Source organism: Mustela lutreola, chromosome 12 (assembly GCF_030435805.1).
Source record: "Mustela lutreola isolate mMusLut2 chromosome 12, mMusLut2.pri, whole genome shotgun sequence".
Classification (NCBI taxonomy): Eukaryota; Metazoa; Chordata; class Mammalia; order Carnivora; family Mustelidae; genus Mustela; species Mustela lutreola.
This window is the reverse complement of record NC_081301.1, coordinates 2,258,358-2,277,220: the sequence shown is the minus strand read 5'-3', so window position 1 is coordinate 2,277,220 and position 18,863 is coordinate 2,258,358. Positions and strand designations below refer to the sequence as shown.

General features: G+C 62.4%; 1 protein-coding gene across 1 annotated transcript; it reads left to right on the top strand.

Annotated features, from left to right (window-relative positions):
- Window positions 1–6,022: 6,022 nt before the first annotated feature.
- Window positions 6,023–12,391, top strand: LOC131813197 (ficolin-1-like). Its single transcript, XM_059143475.1, has 9 exons — window positions 6,023–6,177; window positions 7,798–7,911; window positions 8,145–8,198; window positions 8,693–8,728; window positions 9,497–9,526; window positions 9,914–10,041; window positions 10,533–10,662; window positions 11,253–11,387; window positions 11,914–12,391. Exons 1-9 carry the CDS (start codon window positions 6,096–6,098, stop codon window positions 12,159–12,161), a joined length of 957 nt encoding a protein of 318 aa, XP_058999458.1. The 5' UTR covers window positions 6,023–6,095; the 3' UTR covers window positions 12,162–12,391.
- Window positions 12,392–18,863: the final 6,472 nt, after the last annotated feature.

Sequence of the window (18,863 nt, the reverse complement as noted above, 5' to 3'; positions counted from 1 at the left end):
CTGGAGGAGGTGGAGGGACGGGAGAGCAGAATTTGGACGAATACAGAGGACGTCTTTGGAATTTCTTGTGCCTACCTCTGTGATATTGGTCTGTCTGTGAAAGGACTGTTTGGGCTTGTGCGTAGAGGGGGCCCCTTGCCCTTGGAGGCTGGCTACTGGAGCCGATCCCTTGAGGTGGATTTCCCAGAGGAGGAGAAAGGAACACGGGAGGGGTGGTTGACCATCGAGGAGCAGAGAGCTCCATTTCCCATGACTGCAGCCAAGGCAGCCTGGGGGGCACTCAGGGTGTGTGGTGTCATGGCGTCCGTTTGCCCTCGGGCAGCCCCAGCTTGGGCTACTGCGAATGCCACGGGTGCATGCACGGAAGGGCTGCAAACCTGCCTTCGGGTCAACAGGGCGCCCAGGTGTCCACTGTGCATCTCCGGGGCTCCACTACCTGGGAGGCATCAGTAGAGGTACACGCTTCGAGGAGGGGTTCCCGCAAGTACCCGTCATCAAGAGGCTTCATGGAGGAGAGGGTTTGGCCCAGGTCTGGATGATATATTGGCTGTGACTCTTGTGATCCTGCTTCCTCCACATCGGCTGGGGGAAAGCCCTCCTGCTGGGCAGTGTCTCCTCCTCCAGGGCCTTCCCAGGACCCGTTGGCTAGGTGGCTGCAGGCAAAATGCCCCCCAGCCCCAGTCATGGGACACCAGATACGATGCTGACTTCCCCAAGTTCTGCGGGCTTCAGGTCTACTCGGGAAAGGCATGAATCCCAGCACGGGCTCCTCGAGGCCAGTGGGATTCCTGAACTCGTGGCTCTGACTCAGCTTCCTGGTGTCTTGCCCACGGGGCCCTTGTCATGGCCTGGCAGTCACTTAGGGGACACCTGACACACCATATAGACTGCAAATGAGCGTTGGTCACCCTCACCCCACTGGGCATGTTCTCTAGAGGCAGAGGCTGGTGAAACTTTCAGTTAGAGACCAGCTTGGCCCAGACTTTGGTTCTGGCGACAATTGGTGGGGAGTAGAGTGGACTGTCCATCAGGCTCCAGATCTAGGCTCATGGGTGGAGCAGAGAATGTTGACCTGGGGCTCCATGTCTGGGGCTCCAGGGGCCAGGTGAGGTGAGAGATTTGGAGTTAAGGAAGAGGGACTTGTAATGGGTGAGGAGACACCGTGACTTCTTCATACTCAAGCAAAGGCTGCGGACTCAGAGGCCAGGTCCTGAAAGTCACTGGAAAGTGTTGGCCAACGGCTCTCTCACTCTTGTGCCTATGTCAGAGTCACCTGAAAGATCACCCCATTTAGTGCAGGAGTGGATACCAGTATTCCCACATTAGTCAGCTCCTCCCATGCTGGTCCCCACTTTGAGCTCCTTTATCCCAACACCTGCCTCCTGGCTCTGTCTCAGATCTACCGAGCTCTCGTCCCCCTTCTGTAAGACAGCCCCTGAGAAGCTGCGTGTCTGACTCATGGCTTTCAGTTCTCTTCTCAAATGCCACTTCTGCCGAGCAGCCTTGTGGAACGAAGAGCTTCTCCTCCTAGGGTCTGGAAACCCGAAGATAGCTTACATTGTCCTAACGCTCTGCCAATAGAAACAGAGAGTTCTAGAGTACTGGTGAAAACAAACTGTTTCAAGTCACTGCGGAGTGAGAAAAAACAGGAACTGGATGTCGGGTCAGCCCTAGAGAAGGGAGGCATGTGGGACACAGGTGCCATCCCCCGACTTTCTCCTGAAGGCCCTCCCTGGTCCTCGAGATGTGGAGGGGTGTTGCTCAAGCAGAAGGAGACTGACTCAGCAGGCTGGGGACTTGGAGTCAGAGATGTAGGCTACAGAGCAGTGGAGGTGAACGGGGAAATCCTGAAAACAAGAAGACACATGGGGAAGAACCCAAAGCTCGTCACACCAGCCTACCTTGGCTGGCTTCTGGGGGGCTGCTGGCAGGCTGACACAGCTGAGTGGAGATGCCAGCATTCCCCGGTGCCCGGAGGCTCCTTGAGTTCAAGGGTGGTCATTTCGGTGGATCTGATAGACATGTCAGGCTTTCTGTTGAAACCCCAGGAGACCCAACCCTGGGATGGGTATCCCAGGACTGAAGTCATCCCTTAGGATCAGGGACAGAAAGGGCCACCCTAGTAAGCCTGGGCCCGGAGCTACCAGCACAAAGCTCAGCTCTCTTCCGAGAACGAGCCCTGAGCCCCGAGTCTCTGCAGCATCGTGTCCACAATGTCTTGCATAGAATCAAAGTTTACTAGACACGCAAAAGAAGGAAAATGTGACCCATGATCAAGAGGGCAAAAGTCGACGGAAACAAATGAATGGTGTCTCAGATGTTGGAACTTACAGACACAGGCTGCAAAATACGTACATTAATGTCATATAATATCCGAGAAAAGATGGGTGCCATGGCTGAGGAGGTGAGGGATTTCAAAAGAGACAAGGAAACTTTAAGAAATGAACCCATAGTAAATATTAGAAATAAAAACTTGTAATCTCTGAAATTAAAAAAGAATTCATTGAACGGACAACACAACTCTGAAAATACCCAAACGGAAGCATGGGAGACAAGGTTTTTGTAAAAAGTGAATAAAACCTTAATCACCGGGAAGGTACCCACCTGACCTGCGAGAGCCGTTTCGTTGTTGCCAGACGTGGTGGGGAGGGGGAAAGGTGACCCCAGACGGCTACATTCAAGCAATAACATGAGTCTCCGGATGGAGAACTCCGAAGAACCCACGATGGGGAAAAAGAAAATCCCCCTCCCCTCCCCTGCCGACCGACGGATGGAAACGGCAGGGGATGAGGGGCGGGAGAGGCTGGCAGCAGGGATGGGGTGGGGGCCAGAGCAGCCCGGGGCTGGGGGACCGGGCTGGGGGGCTTCTCCTGGCGAAGGAGGGCCGAGGGCAGAGGGCAGCGGAAGCATGTCCGGAGGTGCCGAGAGGCAGAAATCCTTCGCATAGACTCTAACGAAGCTGGGATCGTAAGTGACGCTGAACTAAGGATACCTCCGGAGCATCGGAAGCAGAGGAGACGTGTCGCCCGCAGACCCACGTTCCCCAAGGCGAGGACGAAGTTCTTCAGGATTCCAAGTGGACACGCAGATCCCGAAGACGAGAGAGAGCAGCCGAGAAGGGAAATGTGTGTAAAACACTCCCCCGCCTTTTGAAGAGGCTGTTGAACGACAATTGAATTTTCAAGATGCAAATCAGAAAAATGCTTTTCAGGGGCTCACAGCACGGAGCTGCAAACCCATAACAGCTGTAAGGGAAGGACTGTGGGACGTTCGCCTGTGAATTGTGACCCGGCGCGCGCGCGGGTCACCGAGGAGGATGGTGATGATGGAGAGGCCTTGAGCGAGTCCCCGCCTGGCCACCGACTGTCACACAAAGAGGCAGAGCGCAGGTGTCAGGCAGAGGGAGCGTGAAGCGCGGAGAAACCAGGTCGACCCAGCGAAGACGAGGCAGGACAAGAGCGCGCCGGTGCAGCCGCCCGAGCACGGCCGCGTTGCCCTGGATGTTAGCTGGGCAGGCGGGTCGCCTGGGAAACCAGGATCCCGGATGCGCCGCTTCCGAGAAGTGCATCTCCTGGGACTCAAGTCCGTGAATGAGGGCGGAAGCGTCACGTGCAAACAGAGACCTTGAAAACGCACCCACTGGGGAGGGTCAGTCCTTTGTCCGGGCGCTCAGCAACACCTCCTCCCCCACCCCCACCGCCGGCACACAAGCCTCTGGAGGGGAGGCCAGACTGGCCAATTCCTGTTGCAGGGGGCTGCCCATGAGGGCGAGCGGATAGGGCCCTGGGCACACAGACTTCCAAGCCTCTTACCACGGGACGGAGACCTGGCTGAGCCGGATTGCAGGGGCGGGAGACTGGGCAGAGGGAGCAGGACAGAGGGAGGCAGGGGGCAGGGGTGCGAGCATCCCACGGACTCCGGGAGTCAGGTTCTAATCCTGGCTCTCGGGTAACAAGCTGTGTGACCCCCGGACGGGCTCCTTCCTTCCTGGGCCTTGGTTCCCGCATCAATGACCAGACGCCCTTCAAGGTGCAGCAGAGCACATGGGCCTGACCCTTGCCTGTGGACTCGCGTCCCCTCTGTGCTGTCTCCCGGGGGCCCTGCTTGGCTTCTTGCCCAGAGACCACGGCTCCTCCCGCTACGGTCTTTACCATATGTGAATCCAAGTGAGATCTGCTCCGAGTGTTAGAGTTGTGACTTCCAGAGTCCAGGGATCCTCCAGGTGCAAGAGGCACATTTCGGGCTCTCTCAGAGGCCCCATGAGTCACCCTTGTTCCTTCGCTCACGTAGGGAATTTCGGCCGAAAACATCACCAGTGCATCGGCGAAGTGAACGTCGCCCAGTAATCATGCCAGCCTTTGCTTGTCTGCCCTTAACGGAAGCCGCGGGCATCAGCTGACCTTGAGAAAACTCATCAGGCAACCAGGCGGACAGGCGGACGTGAGGAACCCGGGGCTCAGTTCCCCTTCCACAGCCGAAACACAGCACTCTTTCCGCACGAGGTCACCGGCCGGGTCTGCGACCCTGGCTCCCATTTTCACCTGGACTGTGCAGTAGTTCCTCTAACAGGCCAGATTCTCGTCCCTGTTGCCAATGCTCAGAACACCAGACCGTCAAGTCTTTATGCTCCAGTATCTGGACCGTGCGTTTTGGTCCCTTGACCCGTCCTCATACTGTGGGAGGGCCGTCCCCCATGGCAGAACCGGGCCACGCGGGCAGGACACCGTGACTTCTAGCTGTGGCTCCGGGAGCCTTGCTGTCTGCGTCTGTCCCGCCCCAAACTTTGAGGGCAGACCTTCGAGGGAGGCCCGGTTGCGCGGGTGCCCGGGAGCACGCCTCTCCCCGCCGCTGGGGTGTGGCCTCTCCCCACTGTGGACCAGCCCAGGTTGAGGGGAACGCCATGTGCCCTCCTAAAATGGGCCCTGTGGGCCTGTGCCTTATTTGCAGATTGTGGGCACTTGATAAAGGGGACATGTAGGAAGAGGCTTGTCCTGACGCGCCTCCTGCTCCTAAAGATATGCCCCCGCTGGGGAGCCGGGATGCCACCCCGTGGGCGTGTGGTCAGCTGGCCACGAGGCCAGGAGTGACCCCACATGCAGACAGCCGGTCACAGACTGCCAGACCTTTGGAGGCTCCTCTGGAGCTGGGTCACCTCTCCTGAAGCAGGTCCTCTGCCCAAGGGGCCACCCCTTCCTGCCCAGGACGATGGCACCTGGGCCAGACTCCAAGCCGCCGGGACAGTGGAGACACCCGGTTCCCCTCGTCTCTTCTCTGAACCCGCAAGAGGCCGCGGGGCCCTCCCAGGTGCGGGGAGTTCTTAGGACCACGCTGCTCGTGGGCACTGAGATGCCCTCCAAGGGCCGCCGGACCTTCACAGGCTGTGGTTTCACTTGGGGTCACCGTTCTAAGGTCACGCCTGGACAGGGGCTGCTGGGGGGGGGGGGGGGGGACACAGGCCGACTGCTAACTGCCCTGCTGGGATGCGCCTGCCTGGGGCCAGAGTCGCACGGCCCAGGGCAACGACGTGTGACCTTCCGCCACCCCCGGCCCCCGCCCGCTCCCCCCCCAGCCTGCAGCTGCCCCGGCGTGGCCCACAGCCTGTGCTCCGTCCACGTCACTGGCCTGGCCTCTCATGCCCCTTCCTAGGGTAGTTGGTCGGAGGCCAACGTGGCACCCGGGCCAGGGGCTCTCCAGCGGCAGCTGCTCTGCCCTTCCCTTCCTCCCCTTGGACCCACTGGAGCCTTGACCCCGCTGCCCGCCAGCGAAAGGCTCTCCAAAGCCTGGCATCCTGGGGAGGCCCCGACGCTCGTCCCACAGAACGGGGGATGAGCCCCGGCGTCCTGGGCGTTCCTCCGGGATGCACACGGGCGGGCCGGCCCTGTCCCGCACAGTCCTGGGGGCCTTCTCCTGGGGAGAGTGTCCCTGCCGAGGGGAAGTGAGGCCGTCACACAGGACGCTTATCAAGAAGGGTGTGGGGCTGGGTCGCCTCCGGCCTCGGGAGGAAGTGGCCACCGTGAGAAATAAAGCCAGAGGTTAAGGCGGCGGCCACTGCCTCATAGAGCCCAGGAGCTCCCGCGGCCGCACAGACCAGAGCCATGGAGCCGAGCGGAGCTGCTGCCGCGACCCTCGTCGCACTCTTGTGCACCGGGGCCTGGGCCGCCGCCGACACCTGTCCGGGTGAGTCAGACGCCAGGGGAGCCGCACGGGCCAGGACCAGGTCGACCGCGGGCGGCCTCCACTTGCATACCCGGCCCCAGCTCGGCCCGGCCCGCCACCGGCATCCCTTCATTATGCCTCGTGAAGGCGCGTTGAAGTGTCCTTTGCCAGAAAAGGAGGCCGGTGGGCGAAGGAGGCGGCGCAGCCCCAGCCAGAGCTGGTCGGCGCCCCGGGTCCGCGCCGTCGGCAGGGAAGCCTGCACGGGCGTCCATCTCCTCTGGGCCTCGGCACCCACGAGCCGGGGGGGGGGGGGGCGTCAGCAGGATTCGAGAGCCGGAGAGGATCCTCTGGTCCCCCTGCGTGTGGTGTGTGGAGGCAGAGGGCCGGACGGCCCCGGGTCAGACTGTGCTGTTGGCACCAGCGCCGGGAGACCTCACAGCCAAAGCTCTGTGGCTCTCAGGTTCTGGGTTCAGGGGAGTTGCACCATGTCTCTGAGGGGCAGGACAGGGCAGGCTTTCCCTGGCCGGAGGCTCTCACAAGCCGATCCAGCTGCGCTGGGCTGTGGGAGGTTCCGGACCCGGTGGGACGGCGCAGGTGCACGGGCAGGTATCCACGGGCCACTCTGCTCCGCGCTCGTTGGGTCGGGCAGGCCGGGGACACAAGCTACACTGAGTATCCCAGAGAGGTCGGATGCGGGCGGCCGGAAACACGCAGGGAGCCCTTAAGGGATATCAGGGTACAGTTAATGTTTTTCCGTAAACATGTCTTGTTTCCTAATGTGCCTAAAATATCCAAGTATTCTAGTTTAATGAGAAAAAAATTAAGCAAAAATAAACATGAAGTCTTCATTGACCTGAGCAGTGAGGTGAGGACCCAGGAGACCCCAGATGGGGGCAGCTGCCGTGTCCTCCGCAGGAGCCTGTGGTGCCCGTGCCCCCCATGGCACCCGCAGGACTGGTGGAGGCCTCTCTGAGCTTCGTCACCCACACGATTCAACTCCACCAAGTAAATGACCCTCTACTCCCAGCTCTGCGGGCCTGGCTCTGCGTCCTGGGAGCCGACACGGCCCTCTCCAGGGCACCCCCAGGGACCCCTTCTGCCTCAGACTTCTGTGAGCTCAGGCCTGAGGTCGGGGTGAATTTCCCACGGTGACCCCAATTCCCCAAGTTCCTTCTCATACTCATTGTTCGCGTCGCCTGAGAGTCCCCCGTGGGCGGGAAGCTCTTTCCAAACGCCGTGGACCCTGCTCAGATTCTGAACAGGGGCACCATCTGACGCTCGCTCCCCCGCAGTCCTCGTCCGGTGCTCCCGGGGCCCAGAGGACAGAAGCCCAGAGGGGTTGAGTGACTTGTCCGGGGACACACAGCACCGAGGAGCCGGGTTGCCTCGGCAGGGAGGACTCGCAGGCCCTCTCCTCCGGCCAGACCCGCACACACAGCAGGGCAGAGGGGGACAGGGCAAGTCTACCCCAGACGCGAGAAACCCGGCTCCAGGCTGACCCTGCGGGGTTCCCCGGCGGTCTGCCCGGGCCCGAGGTCAGCACACGGGCAGGAGTCTCGGAGCGGGCGGCCAGTGTGCGAGACCTGCTGGGCCACCAGGCGCAGGGGAAGGCACTGACCGTCACTCCGTGTTTCCCTGCAGAGGTGAAGGTGGTGGGGCTGGAGGGCTCCGACAAGCTCAGCATCCTCCGGGGCTGCCCGGGGCTGCCCGGGGCCGCAGGGCCCAAAGGAGACGCAGGCGTCAATGGAGCGAGAGGTACGGGCCCCGGGCCGGGGCGGGGTGACCAAGTGCCCGCTCGTCTTCAGCGAGACCCGGGGCTGGGCTAGGCGCTCGGCTCCCTAGTGGCCGTGACTGCTCCGTCCACCCCGGGGGCAGCGGTTCTGTGGACAAGTGGCGCCGGGCGGGCCTTAGGACTCGGAACAGATTGCTCACATGGGACTGTGGCGGCTGCACCTTTGCCCATGAGGCCCGTGTCCTGGAATTTGCAGGCGCACCCGGGTCCCCTGGAGTCCCCGGCAAGGCAGGACCACCGGGACCCAAAGGTAACAACGGGATGAAGGGCCACGGCCCCTCGCGGGACCCCGGGGTCCGTCCACGGAGAAAGGAGAGAGGAGCACAGACAGAGGGACAGGGAGACGGGGACATGGGGACATGGGGACACAGGGAGGAGAGAGAGAGACAGGGGAGGGACACGGAGGCGGACAGAGGGACAGCGCGGCTCGGGTCGAATTTCTGAGGAGCCTCAGGTGAGCGCGTGACCAGAGTCCTGACCCAGGGAAGGTGGGCCTCAGGGACCTCTCCTTCCCGGGCCAGGATCCCAGGCCTCGGGGATCCTCCGCTGTTCGGAGACCCTGGCGTTGGAACCCTTGGAAAGCCAGCAGAGCAATGAGGGTGCCCTGCCCAGAGCAGGCGGCCTGGGGCTCGGCCCCCACGGACCCCTGAGGGCAGAGCAGATGGGGGTGTCTGAGCGCTCAGGCGGCCTCTCCCTGACCACAGCCCCCGTGTCGGGGGTCCCTTCCTCCTGTCTCTGCTCCAGGCGACCGAGGGGACACAGGAGTGTGCGGGGAGAAAGGTGAGTCGGGCTCGCAGTCCTGGGGCTTCGTCCACGTGGGGGTCCCCGAGGCCGCAGTCAGCCTGGCAGCATCTGCTGGGGGAGGGTCTCAGACCCGAGTCCCTCTTCCGTCAGGGACATGCCTGGGAGGCGCGCAGGTCTGGGTCAGGGCTGGGCTCGCTGGGCGGTCGGTGAGGGTGCAGAGCCCGGCGTCTGCGCACGGGGACCCAAGGGATGACAAGACCGCGTCCCTGCTGATGTGGACACTGGCCTTCCGTTGCCCGTTCATTCGCGTTTCTTTATCAGACAGATTGTAAGAGGCAGAAAAGGCAACTCACAAACTCGAAACCCAGTCCCGTGCTCCACGCACAAGTAAAGAGGGCAGGATTGGGGCACAGAGCCGAATGTCCGACGCCCCCCAGGTCTCCCCCAGCAGAGGATCAAGGGGACAGTGCGGGGAGCTGACACAGACCAGAGAGACCCAGACGAGTCCATTCCCGCGCCACTGAGGACCTGGGGCCCTGGGGGGATGGCCCGCACGGGGTGCATGGTGGGACCCCGAGTGACGGTGCCGCCCCACGGGCCCAGCCCAGGATGGACACAGGAACCCAGCAGACCGGCTCCCGGGACGGGCATTCCCAGAGCCCATCCCTGGGACTGGGCAATCTGCCCTGGACAGATCCTGACCCTATGTCCATGCTGTGTGCCGGCCAGGGAGCACCTGTGGCTGAAGGGGACGGAGGCGCCCATTGCTAGCCTGTGATGTGTGTGTCCTGTCCCCACGAACAGGAGAGCCTGGGCCTCAGTCCTGTGACACAGGTGACTGACCACGCACCGACCTCCCCCCGCTTCCCGCTCGCCAGAGGCCAGCCCCACGCTCAGCCGGGCTCCAGAATCCAAGGACCACCCACTCTTAGACTCATTTCCCTCCCGCGGCTACTCAGCAATGGGCAGCCGGCACCTGGCCATGTTCTCAGGAAACCCTGATGTCCCCTGAAGACCAGGGGTCCGAGGACTCAGGTGGGGCGGCCCTGGGAGGGATGGCCAGTTAGACTGGGCTTGGCCGTCACGGCTGGGGGCCCGGGCCTTGGAGTCTGTTCAAGCCCAGGGACACCTCCCCCCCCCAATCCATCCAGACACCGCCACTCCCCACCGCACCCCGCCCAGGGCGCCCTGCCTGACATCAGCTTCCGGGTCTGTCCCCAGCACCTCGGACCTGCAAGGACCTGCTCACGAGAGGGCACTCTCTGACCGGCTGGTTCACCGTCTACCTGCCCGGCTGCCGGCCGCTGAGCGTGCTGTGCGACATGGACACGGACGGCGGGGGATGGACCGTGAGTGTCGGCGGCCAGGGGACCGCCCAGTGGTGCGTGGGGACAGCGGGCTCTGCCTGGGGATCCCACAGAGCAGCTCGTCCGCTCGCAGGGAGGACACTATCGTGTGAACGTTGTCAAAAGCTCCGGATGCCCCCGTGAGGCTGTCCCGTCCCCCTGGCCCAGGCTGGGGCGAACCCCACACCTTGGTGGGGCATAAATGCTGCGGGAGGGACTGCAACGTTGGGGCGAGGCCCGCAGGGAGCCCAAACCTCCAGCTGTGCGGCCTTGGGCTTGTCGCCCACCCTCTCTCGTCCTCCTGCTTCCCCTCCCTCGGCCGTGGGCTCTGCCCACCCCTGGGGCCGGACATGAGGCCGCACAGCCATGCCAGGGGCTCGGCCGGGATGACCCCTGAGCCCCAAGGCCTCCCCCCATAGGTGGGCCCCTGAGCCGCGGACCCCTGAGCCGCAGACCCCCGCAGGCCCCGGCCCGAGCCCTCCCGCCGTCCGCAGGTGTTCCAGCGAAGGAGCGACGGCTCCGTGGATTTCTATCGCGACTGGGCCGCATACAAGCGGGGCTTCGGCAGTCAGCTGGGGGAGTTCTGGCTGGGGAACGACAACATCCACGCCCTGACCACCCAGGGTAGGTCCCCGACCTGCTCCGGCCCCCACCCCGAGCCGAGGACGCCGCCCTCCTCCGCCCGCGGGCTGGCTCTGTTCCGGGCCCTCCCATGCGTGGGAGCCGGGCCTTCAGCTCCCACACCCGGTGGGAGCACGTTAGGACCGAGGTGAGGGACTCCGGCAAGCGTGGGGCCACCAGCCTCTTAGATCCCGAGACAGAGGGACCAGAGGCCTCGGGGGTGGGCTCCGCATCCAGCCATGACCCCACCTTTCCCGACACACTGGGCCCAGGGAGCGCACGGCCTTCCCCCCGCAGGAACGCGCGCGGGTCCCGCACGGGGCTGGGAGTGATGTCCCAACCCGCGGGGAGAAGGCGCACTGTTGACGGATGTAGTGTCGTGCCCTGGCGCGGGAGCATGAGGGGGAATGTCGGGGCAGAAGGACCCTTGGCAAGGGGTTTCCACGGCCCGTCCTACATCCATGGACGTTGTCCGTGACTGTGCCAACCCTGGATGCCGGGTCCACACAGCCCCTCCACCCGCCCCTAAATCCCCACCTGCCAGCCCTGGTTGAGGGTCCCTCTGCTGGCACCTCACAGCCTTTCTGCTCCAGGAACCAGCGAGCTCCGGGTAGACCTCGTGGACTTCGAGGGCAACCGCCAGTTTGCCAAGTACAACTCGTTCCGGATGGCGGGCGAGGCCGAGAAGTACAGGCTTCTCCTGGGCGCCTTCGCCGGGGGCAGTGCGGGTGAGTGTCCGGCCTGGGCCGGGGGCCTGGCTGGTGCAGAGGGACCTGCTTCCCGTCCACCTCTGCCTCTTCCTCAGGGTGAGTGGAGGCGGCCGCCAGACGGGGATCTCCCTCCGTACATGAAGAAATGTGACCCACACCTCATGGTCCCTCCAGGTCAATGGGACCCATTTAGTAGAAAGTGCAGGAAAGGGGCTCTTCTTCTTACTGCCACTATTGGCACAAACAGGGACAGGGTGATAACGGAACCCATCTCTGTGGATTCCGGGTTCCTGATTCACGGTGCCTGGTGCTCTCGGCTGAGCAACCTAGGAGCCCAGGGCCAGCAATGGCCTCCGTCCAAGACAGGGTGCCTGCCAGCTGGGAGGGACAGAAGGGATTCCAGAAGATCAAGGTCACTGTACCAGAGAGCAAGTGTTCACAGGCATCCTCTAGAGTTGTGCAGTGCACGACCTGAACTCCTGGTCACTGCAGTTCTGCCTCCAACTAGGATCCAAATAAAAGGGCCCACTCTCCCTCCACACAGGTGATTCCCTGACATACCACAACAACCACCCCTTCTCCACCAAGGACCAGGACAATGACTCAAGTCCAGAAAGCTGTGCTGAGCGCTACCAGGGGGCCTGGTGGTACGATAAATGTCACCTGGCGAATCTCAATGGTCTCTACCTCCCAGGCTCCCATGAGACCTTTGCAAATGGCATTAACTGGAAGTCGGGGAAAGGCTACAACTACAGCTACAAGGTGTCAGTGATGATGGTGAGGCCCGTGTAGCACGGGGCCGTCCACGCACACCGTGGCCGCAGGGAGGGCGGTCTGGACCCTCTCGGCGCAGGGAGCTCTGGCTTGGGGTCCTCAGCCTGGTCCCTCCAGCGACCCCGTCTGCTTTGTGCCTTTCACCCACACGAACGCCCCTTCTCCCTTCCAAGCCGGTGAGAACAGGGAACCCTGATCTCGGCAGTCACACGTTTTCTCAATAAAGACATTTGATTCCTCGCTTGGCACACGTGGGCGTCACCTGCCTTTCCCTGACCACGGGTCACGCTCCCTCTGTGCTTGGGTTCGCGCCCCACCGTGGACACTGAGGGAGTTTCTGGGACCCTCGGGTCAGGAATTGGAGCACAGGACCCATGGCCGTGCCCTTTGCCTCTGTGTGCTGGTGTCCACGGTCTATGGTCCCCAGGCCCAGCCCTGGCCCCAGCTCCCCTACTCAGCGTCCCCACCCCTTCCCAGACTCCCGTGGGAGGCACTCGGGACAGTCTCAGACATCGACCATGGCTGACCATAGGCCTGCGGGTCCCTGGGCAGGAACAAGACCGAGGGGGCATAAGGCAGCACGTGTGGCTGCTCTGAGGGGCCCGGGGGAGGGGCGCACGGTCTGAGGGTCCAGCGTCAGGCGTCCCCACACCTGGCCAGCAGGCACCGGGGCATGGACAGACCCCCGCCTCTAAGCCAGCAGGCCAGGAGAGACGAAAGGGGCATTAGCCCGGGAGTCTGTGTCTGCCGAGCAGCCTAGTCAGCCCTCTCTGCCCCCGCCACCCATGTGCCCTCAGGGGACCCCATCCTCAGCCTGGTCAGCGGGTCCCCACAATGGCTGGCAATGGCCCGGTGTGCCGTTCACGTCCCCCTGACCCCCGGTGACCGGCCGACTTTGTGGTCTACTTGCAGAGAATCTGGGAGGGCTCAAGGGGTCCCACCTTCCTTGCTCCCCAGGGTCTCTCCTGGGTGCTTTCCTGGTCTACGAGCCACACAGAGCTTCTAGCAGACGGTGTGTGTGGCGTGTCTAGATCCTTCTGGAACACGTGCGTGGTTTTCTCTCCGTTCCTGGAGGGAGCTGTGTCCCGAGGATCTGGAACCACTGCTCTGGCCTCGAGCTCCCGGACCCGCCTCTATTCTGGGGGGAGCCCATGCGGGACCCCATCCTCAGCCCCAAACCAGGGGAGGAAGGTCCACGGCCCAACCCAGTGCTGGGCAGTGAGGACTGTGTCCCCCTGTGCTCGGCAGCCTTTGGAGCCTAGGGTCACACGTGCCCTGACCTTGCAGCCCTGTTAATGGGGTCCCCCTAGGAATGACCTTCCTTCAGGAAGCCAGGATCTCAAAGAAACAATTAAACCTGGAGAAAACACTTCACCTCTCCAGGGCCGTGTCATTATGGCGCAAGGCATGTCCCTGCCCTGGCCAGCCGTCCACCCGTGCTCGGAAGCCCACACTGGCCTCCCAGTGCTGTCTGCGACCGCTGGGCTTTGGGACCCCCAAGGTCAGGGTCCCAGAGCGGAGCTGCCTCCATCCAGAAGAAGCAACTGTTTGTTTCACTGGGGCTGTGCCTGGCTCTGCATCTGCCTGGGCTCTGCGGGCGGTGTGACCTCGGCCTTCGCTTGACCTCTCTGCGTTCTTCTCCTGGGACGGGGGGAACGCGATGGCTTTGCGGACTCTGGAGTAATGACAGTGGGTGCGAAGCTTGGGGTCCGTGATAGACGCAGTGTCAGTGACCGTGGTGGCGGCTCTGGGCATCGCCCGCCTCCTCCGAGCCCCCCTCCCAGCTCCTCGGAGCCTCCTAGCCCGGCCTGGCAGTCGCACCTGGCTCTGGACTCAGCTTCCCTTCTGCCATCACACCTGGGGGGAGGAGCCCCTTGGCTTCTCGGTCGCTGTTGTAAGCCGGGCAGCCCCTGCCCACCCACCCGGGCCTTCCCCGTGCCCTTGCCACTGAGGGTGTCGGGGGGTCTGCCGTGGGCGGTCCGGGGTCAGAGGCCTCTGCCACATCTGTCTGCATCATGGCTGCCCACACGTGCCTGGTGGGCTCCGAGGGACCGAGCAGAAGCCAAGCCCCCTGAGCTACAAGGCCCTCCCCACGTGGTCGGGCCCCTGAGCCATGGATCCCGGCAGGGCTCTGTGTAGACCCTGCAGACTTCGAGGGCAACTGCCAATTGGCCAGTTACAGCTCGTTCAAGACAGAGGGCGAGGCCAAGTTGTGTAGGCTGGTGCCTTTGCGGGGGGCAGTGCCGGTGAGTGTCCGCCTAGGCAGAGATGCCTGGGCTGCCGTGCCAAGGGGACCTGTGTCCCGGTCGGGCCCGGCCCAGTGTGTGCCGAGCAACCCCGGGCTGGGTCTTCTGCACTCTGAGTCCCAACTTCTCCATCTGTGCCCGCAGGACAGCGAGCAGCCTGTGTGTGGGGCCTGAGGCCCCCACCCTCCTCCCCATGGGCTTGTGGAAGAAGATGCCGATCTCACACCGGTTCCTTGAGCCTGGTTTCCAGACTGTGCTCGTGGCTCGGGACACTTCCTACAGAGCACGCTCCTGGGGATGTCACGGACCTGCGTTCCCTGAAGGCCCTGAGAACTCCGTGACAGGAGCCCCTGAACTCTGGAGCGCGGGGCTGCGGACAGCTGTGCGCTCCGGTGGGCAGAGCAGGTAAGAGGAGCCCGGGAGCTTGGGCACCGTGAGTCACTCACATGGTCTCATGGAGGAGGCCAAGGAAAGACCCGGGCAGAGCCTGTCGCCCCCATTTTGTAGGAGTCTAGGGAGGCTGGCGGGGAGGGTGACGCTGCCGAGCCCGGGCTGGGCTTCCTGTGCTCGGCTGAAGACAGAGCAGGCAGCCCTGGGTGAGGCCTGCCGCTTCCACTGGAGGTGACCACAGCAGCCCAGGCAGGGGACGAAAGACACCGGCCATGGAGGGGACAGCCCTGGCAGTCCTTAGGGTCCTGGGGAGCAGCGGGGGCAATGCGCCGCGGGAAGGCGGGGTGGTGTGCCTCTGAAGCCTGGGCAGACTGTCCCTCCCCGGGAGCTCCGCGCGCGCCCCTGCAGAGGGAGGGAGGCACTACCCGGATGCAGGGCTCAGGCTCCCGAAGGCAGGGCCCTGTCCACACCAGCAGCACACACTCCTCCCCGGAGCAGCCGGTTCTCTGAGGTCACACAAGGTCGATGAGCTGAGTTCTTCAGCCTGTGCAGAGCAGTACCAGCTGGGGGGGCCCCGGGGGTCACCTGTCCTCCCTGATCCGTCTCTGTAGGGGGCGGCTATAAGCGCTTTGCGAGCTGGCATCAGCTGGAAGTCGGGGGGGGGGGGGCTCAGTCACAGCTGGGAGGGGTCAGAGATGAAGGTGCGGCCCGTGGAGCGCGGGGCCTGCGGCGAGCCCCCCAGAGCGGCGACGCTGGCCCCAGGGAAAACCGGCATCCGCCGCCCCTGCCGCCCCTCGCCGCCTAGCCCCGGGGACCCGGCCATCTCGGAGCCCTTCTGGCCCATCCCTGTGTCCGAGGCACACACCCGCGGCGCTGCAGCAGGAAGGGGATGTATTTCAGGGTGTGCTTTCCGACAGACCTGGGTTTTGTTTTTTTTTTTCCTTTTTTGTGGTTTCATTTGCGTTTCTGAGAGCTTCACCGTCACCGTCACCAGCTCTGGCTCAGTGGGGGCTTCTGAGCTCGCTCGGTTGGGGAGATGGCCCCCTGCTGGGCAGTCCCCAGCCTCCCGCCCCCACTGACTGACCCGGGGAGCCCCCTCCCACTCACCCCAAGTCTCCTGCAGCCCCCCACTCCACGGCATCTTCACGTCGCCCCAAAGGTCCCTTCGGACCTAGAAAACTCTCTTCAGAAAGGGGGAGAAGTTTCCATAGGAACGTTTCAGCTGGTCGGACAGCAGCAGGACAGCCCTGGGCAGGCACCCCCGCACTGGCTGAGAGACGCGGGGCCACCGCACGCGCCGCAGACCCCGAGCGAGGACCGCTTCCCATCCTCAGGCCTGGGACTGACCCTTACTGGGATTTTAGAAGCGGCAGACACCAGGGGACCGGCTGATCATTGGACCACGTTGAAATCCAAGCCCACGTCTACCAAAGAGCACCTCATGAGAATAGAAGGGACCTCCCAGACCGAGCCACTGGCTCCACCACGCCGTCGGCCGGCCTCCCGCAGCTGCCGCAGATCATTACCAAAGCCCTGGTGTCTCAGAGGGATGGAAATGCGTTCTGTGCATTCTAAGTCCTACCTGGGTCTCCCTGGGCAGGACGTGAGTCACCAGGAGGGCTGTGTTCCTTCTGGGGACTCGAGGGGGGCATCTGATTCCCTGCCTTTGCCAGCCTCTAGAGCCCACTGGCGTTCCTTGGCTGAGGCCCCTTCCCACAGCCTCACAGCCCGCAACACTCCTCCTGGCCCTGCTCCCAGGGCCCCGTCTCTGTCTGAGCACAGCCAGGAAAGCCTCTCTGCTTGGAAGGACAGGAGGTCGGGTCGGTCCCCTGCACCAGCCGGGACCATCCCCCGTCTTGGGGTCCTTAACTTCATGCCATCTGCCAACTCCCTTTGGCCATGTAAGGTGACACAGTCCACGTGGTGTGGGGATTAGGGTCGGAACCTGTGGCAGCGGGTACATGATTCTCCCTATGGCAAACTATCAAAAGGAAAAGCAGCGTCATGTCCAGAAACTGCAGAACTCCTAAGATCGATCAGAACATTAGGACAGCCCAGTACGAAGTAGGTAAGAGATTTGAACAGACGCTTCCCAAAAGATGATGTCCACAGCATGGGCATATTTTTAAAAAGTTCTTGGTTTGATGAGTTCTCGGGGAAATGGGAATTAGAACCAGAAGGAGGTCCGATCACGCACACACGCGGACGGCCGGATTGCCGCAGGGATGCTGGGCTCTGGGCAGGTTCTCACGCACCGGCAGAGAGCTGGGGACTGATGCCACCAACCTGGGAAAGAGTTGGGCGTGAATGCTGGAAACTGAGCACACACCCCCCCACAGGCCGACACTTCTCCCCAAGGACGGGAGAGCCGTGGCGCGTTCCCGCCAGCACAGCCAAGGACGCGGATACGTGAGCACCCAGGCAGGGCGGCAACGGAGCCAGATTCAGTAGTGCGGGCTGGGGAGCCCGCTGCACGCCAAGCTGTTCTCGAAGATAAGACGGCCCATGGTACGTGGGGTTGTGCGTTTGGGCCATAAACAGACACAAGGAAACCAAGATAGCGATGGCTTTCAGGGCTGGGGTGCCGACGGCCTGCGTGGGGCCCATGTGCCCTGTTTCTTCTCCCGGGTGACGATCTGCCGCTGGCTCCACCGGGATAAAAATATCGGGGCCACACTTTTCACGAGGTGTACTCTCGTGTACGGGCTGTGTCCACGGCTGTAAGGAATGCGTGCTCCCTGGGTCTGGGAACGGGGGGGACGCACCCGCCCTTCCCTGCCATCGCGGGTCCCTGCTTCGGTGCGGTCCTCGGCAGCCCAGCCACGGGCCAGATCCACCGGGTCCTGGCTGCAGTCTCCAGGGAAAGCCACATCTGCTCACTGGGACGATGCCTTATTCCTTAGGAGGAAATCATCCTAGAAACCCGGGAAGACGTGAATTAAGTGTAGATATCATTCACGCAAGTCACAGAATTACGATTTTTGCATTCAGGCATCTGGACAGGTTTGGAATCTCACACTTAAGTTTGAAGAATTTGCTCTGTTGCCGAGAAAGTCTCATGAATCCCACCTTAGACATGTAAGTAACTTGGTCTCATAACGCTGCGTGGAAATCTCAGTGCGCATCTACGCGGGGCGCCTGGGGGGCTGTGGGCTCATTGCCTTTCTGAGTAAAATTACTCAGGTTTCTAAAAATTAATTAGCACGAGGACGATTCTGTTCATTAGACGATCGAACAGCCCAAGAAGGGATCTGAATCTTTTACACTTTATTATGGCAGTTTCAAGTGTCGAGGGTAGTTATGAATTAAATGTGCCGTCATCCAAGGCCCCGGAAAGCTGACTGTGAGGATTTGCAGGTCTTGGGAGCGGAAAAGCAAGATCGATAACCGGCCGTAAATGACCAGTGATCAGGGAAGAGTTACATTGTGTTTTATTTTGTGTGGTTTTGTAGCTTTCAGAAACCACGCATTAATTCTAAAAGGAAAAATACCAAGGAAGAGTTTCCTAAACCCAAATGGGGACATTTCGGTGATGGCGAGATCTGCCCTGTGGTGTCTGGGGGATGAAATAAGCAAGAAAACTAGGGGGCGGGGCCCTTGGAGCCCCATGTGTGTGGGGGAGGGGCAGGAGCATCACCGTGGCCCCGCCCACCGGTGCCCGTGGAGGGCTTTCCTGCAGCCTGGTCCCCGAGCTCCTTCTCTGCTCTCGGGCCCTTCTGCATCCCCCGGGTGTCTTCAGGACCCCAGGGCCCCTCTACCAGCTTCCCCTGTGTCCATCCTCCCCCTACACCTTCCGTGCGGACGCTGGTGACCGAGCATCACCCTGGACCTTTCATGGACGAGGTCAGTGGTCCCTCTGTCGCTTCACCAGCACAGAACGCCAAAGCCCCTAACTGCATCCCCTCCTGGCTTTTGTCACCGCCACCCCGACCCTGCTTCAGCCACTCCCCAGAGCCCCGAGGACACGGACGCCCTTGCCACGGCGCTGTCCCCTCTGCCCCTCGTGGCCTGTCCACCCCCTCGCCCCGGGTGCCTTGCTCTTGTTGCTTCCTTCTTTCCGTTTCTTTGTTCAGAGTTTTTCTTT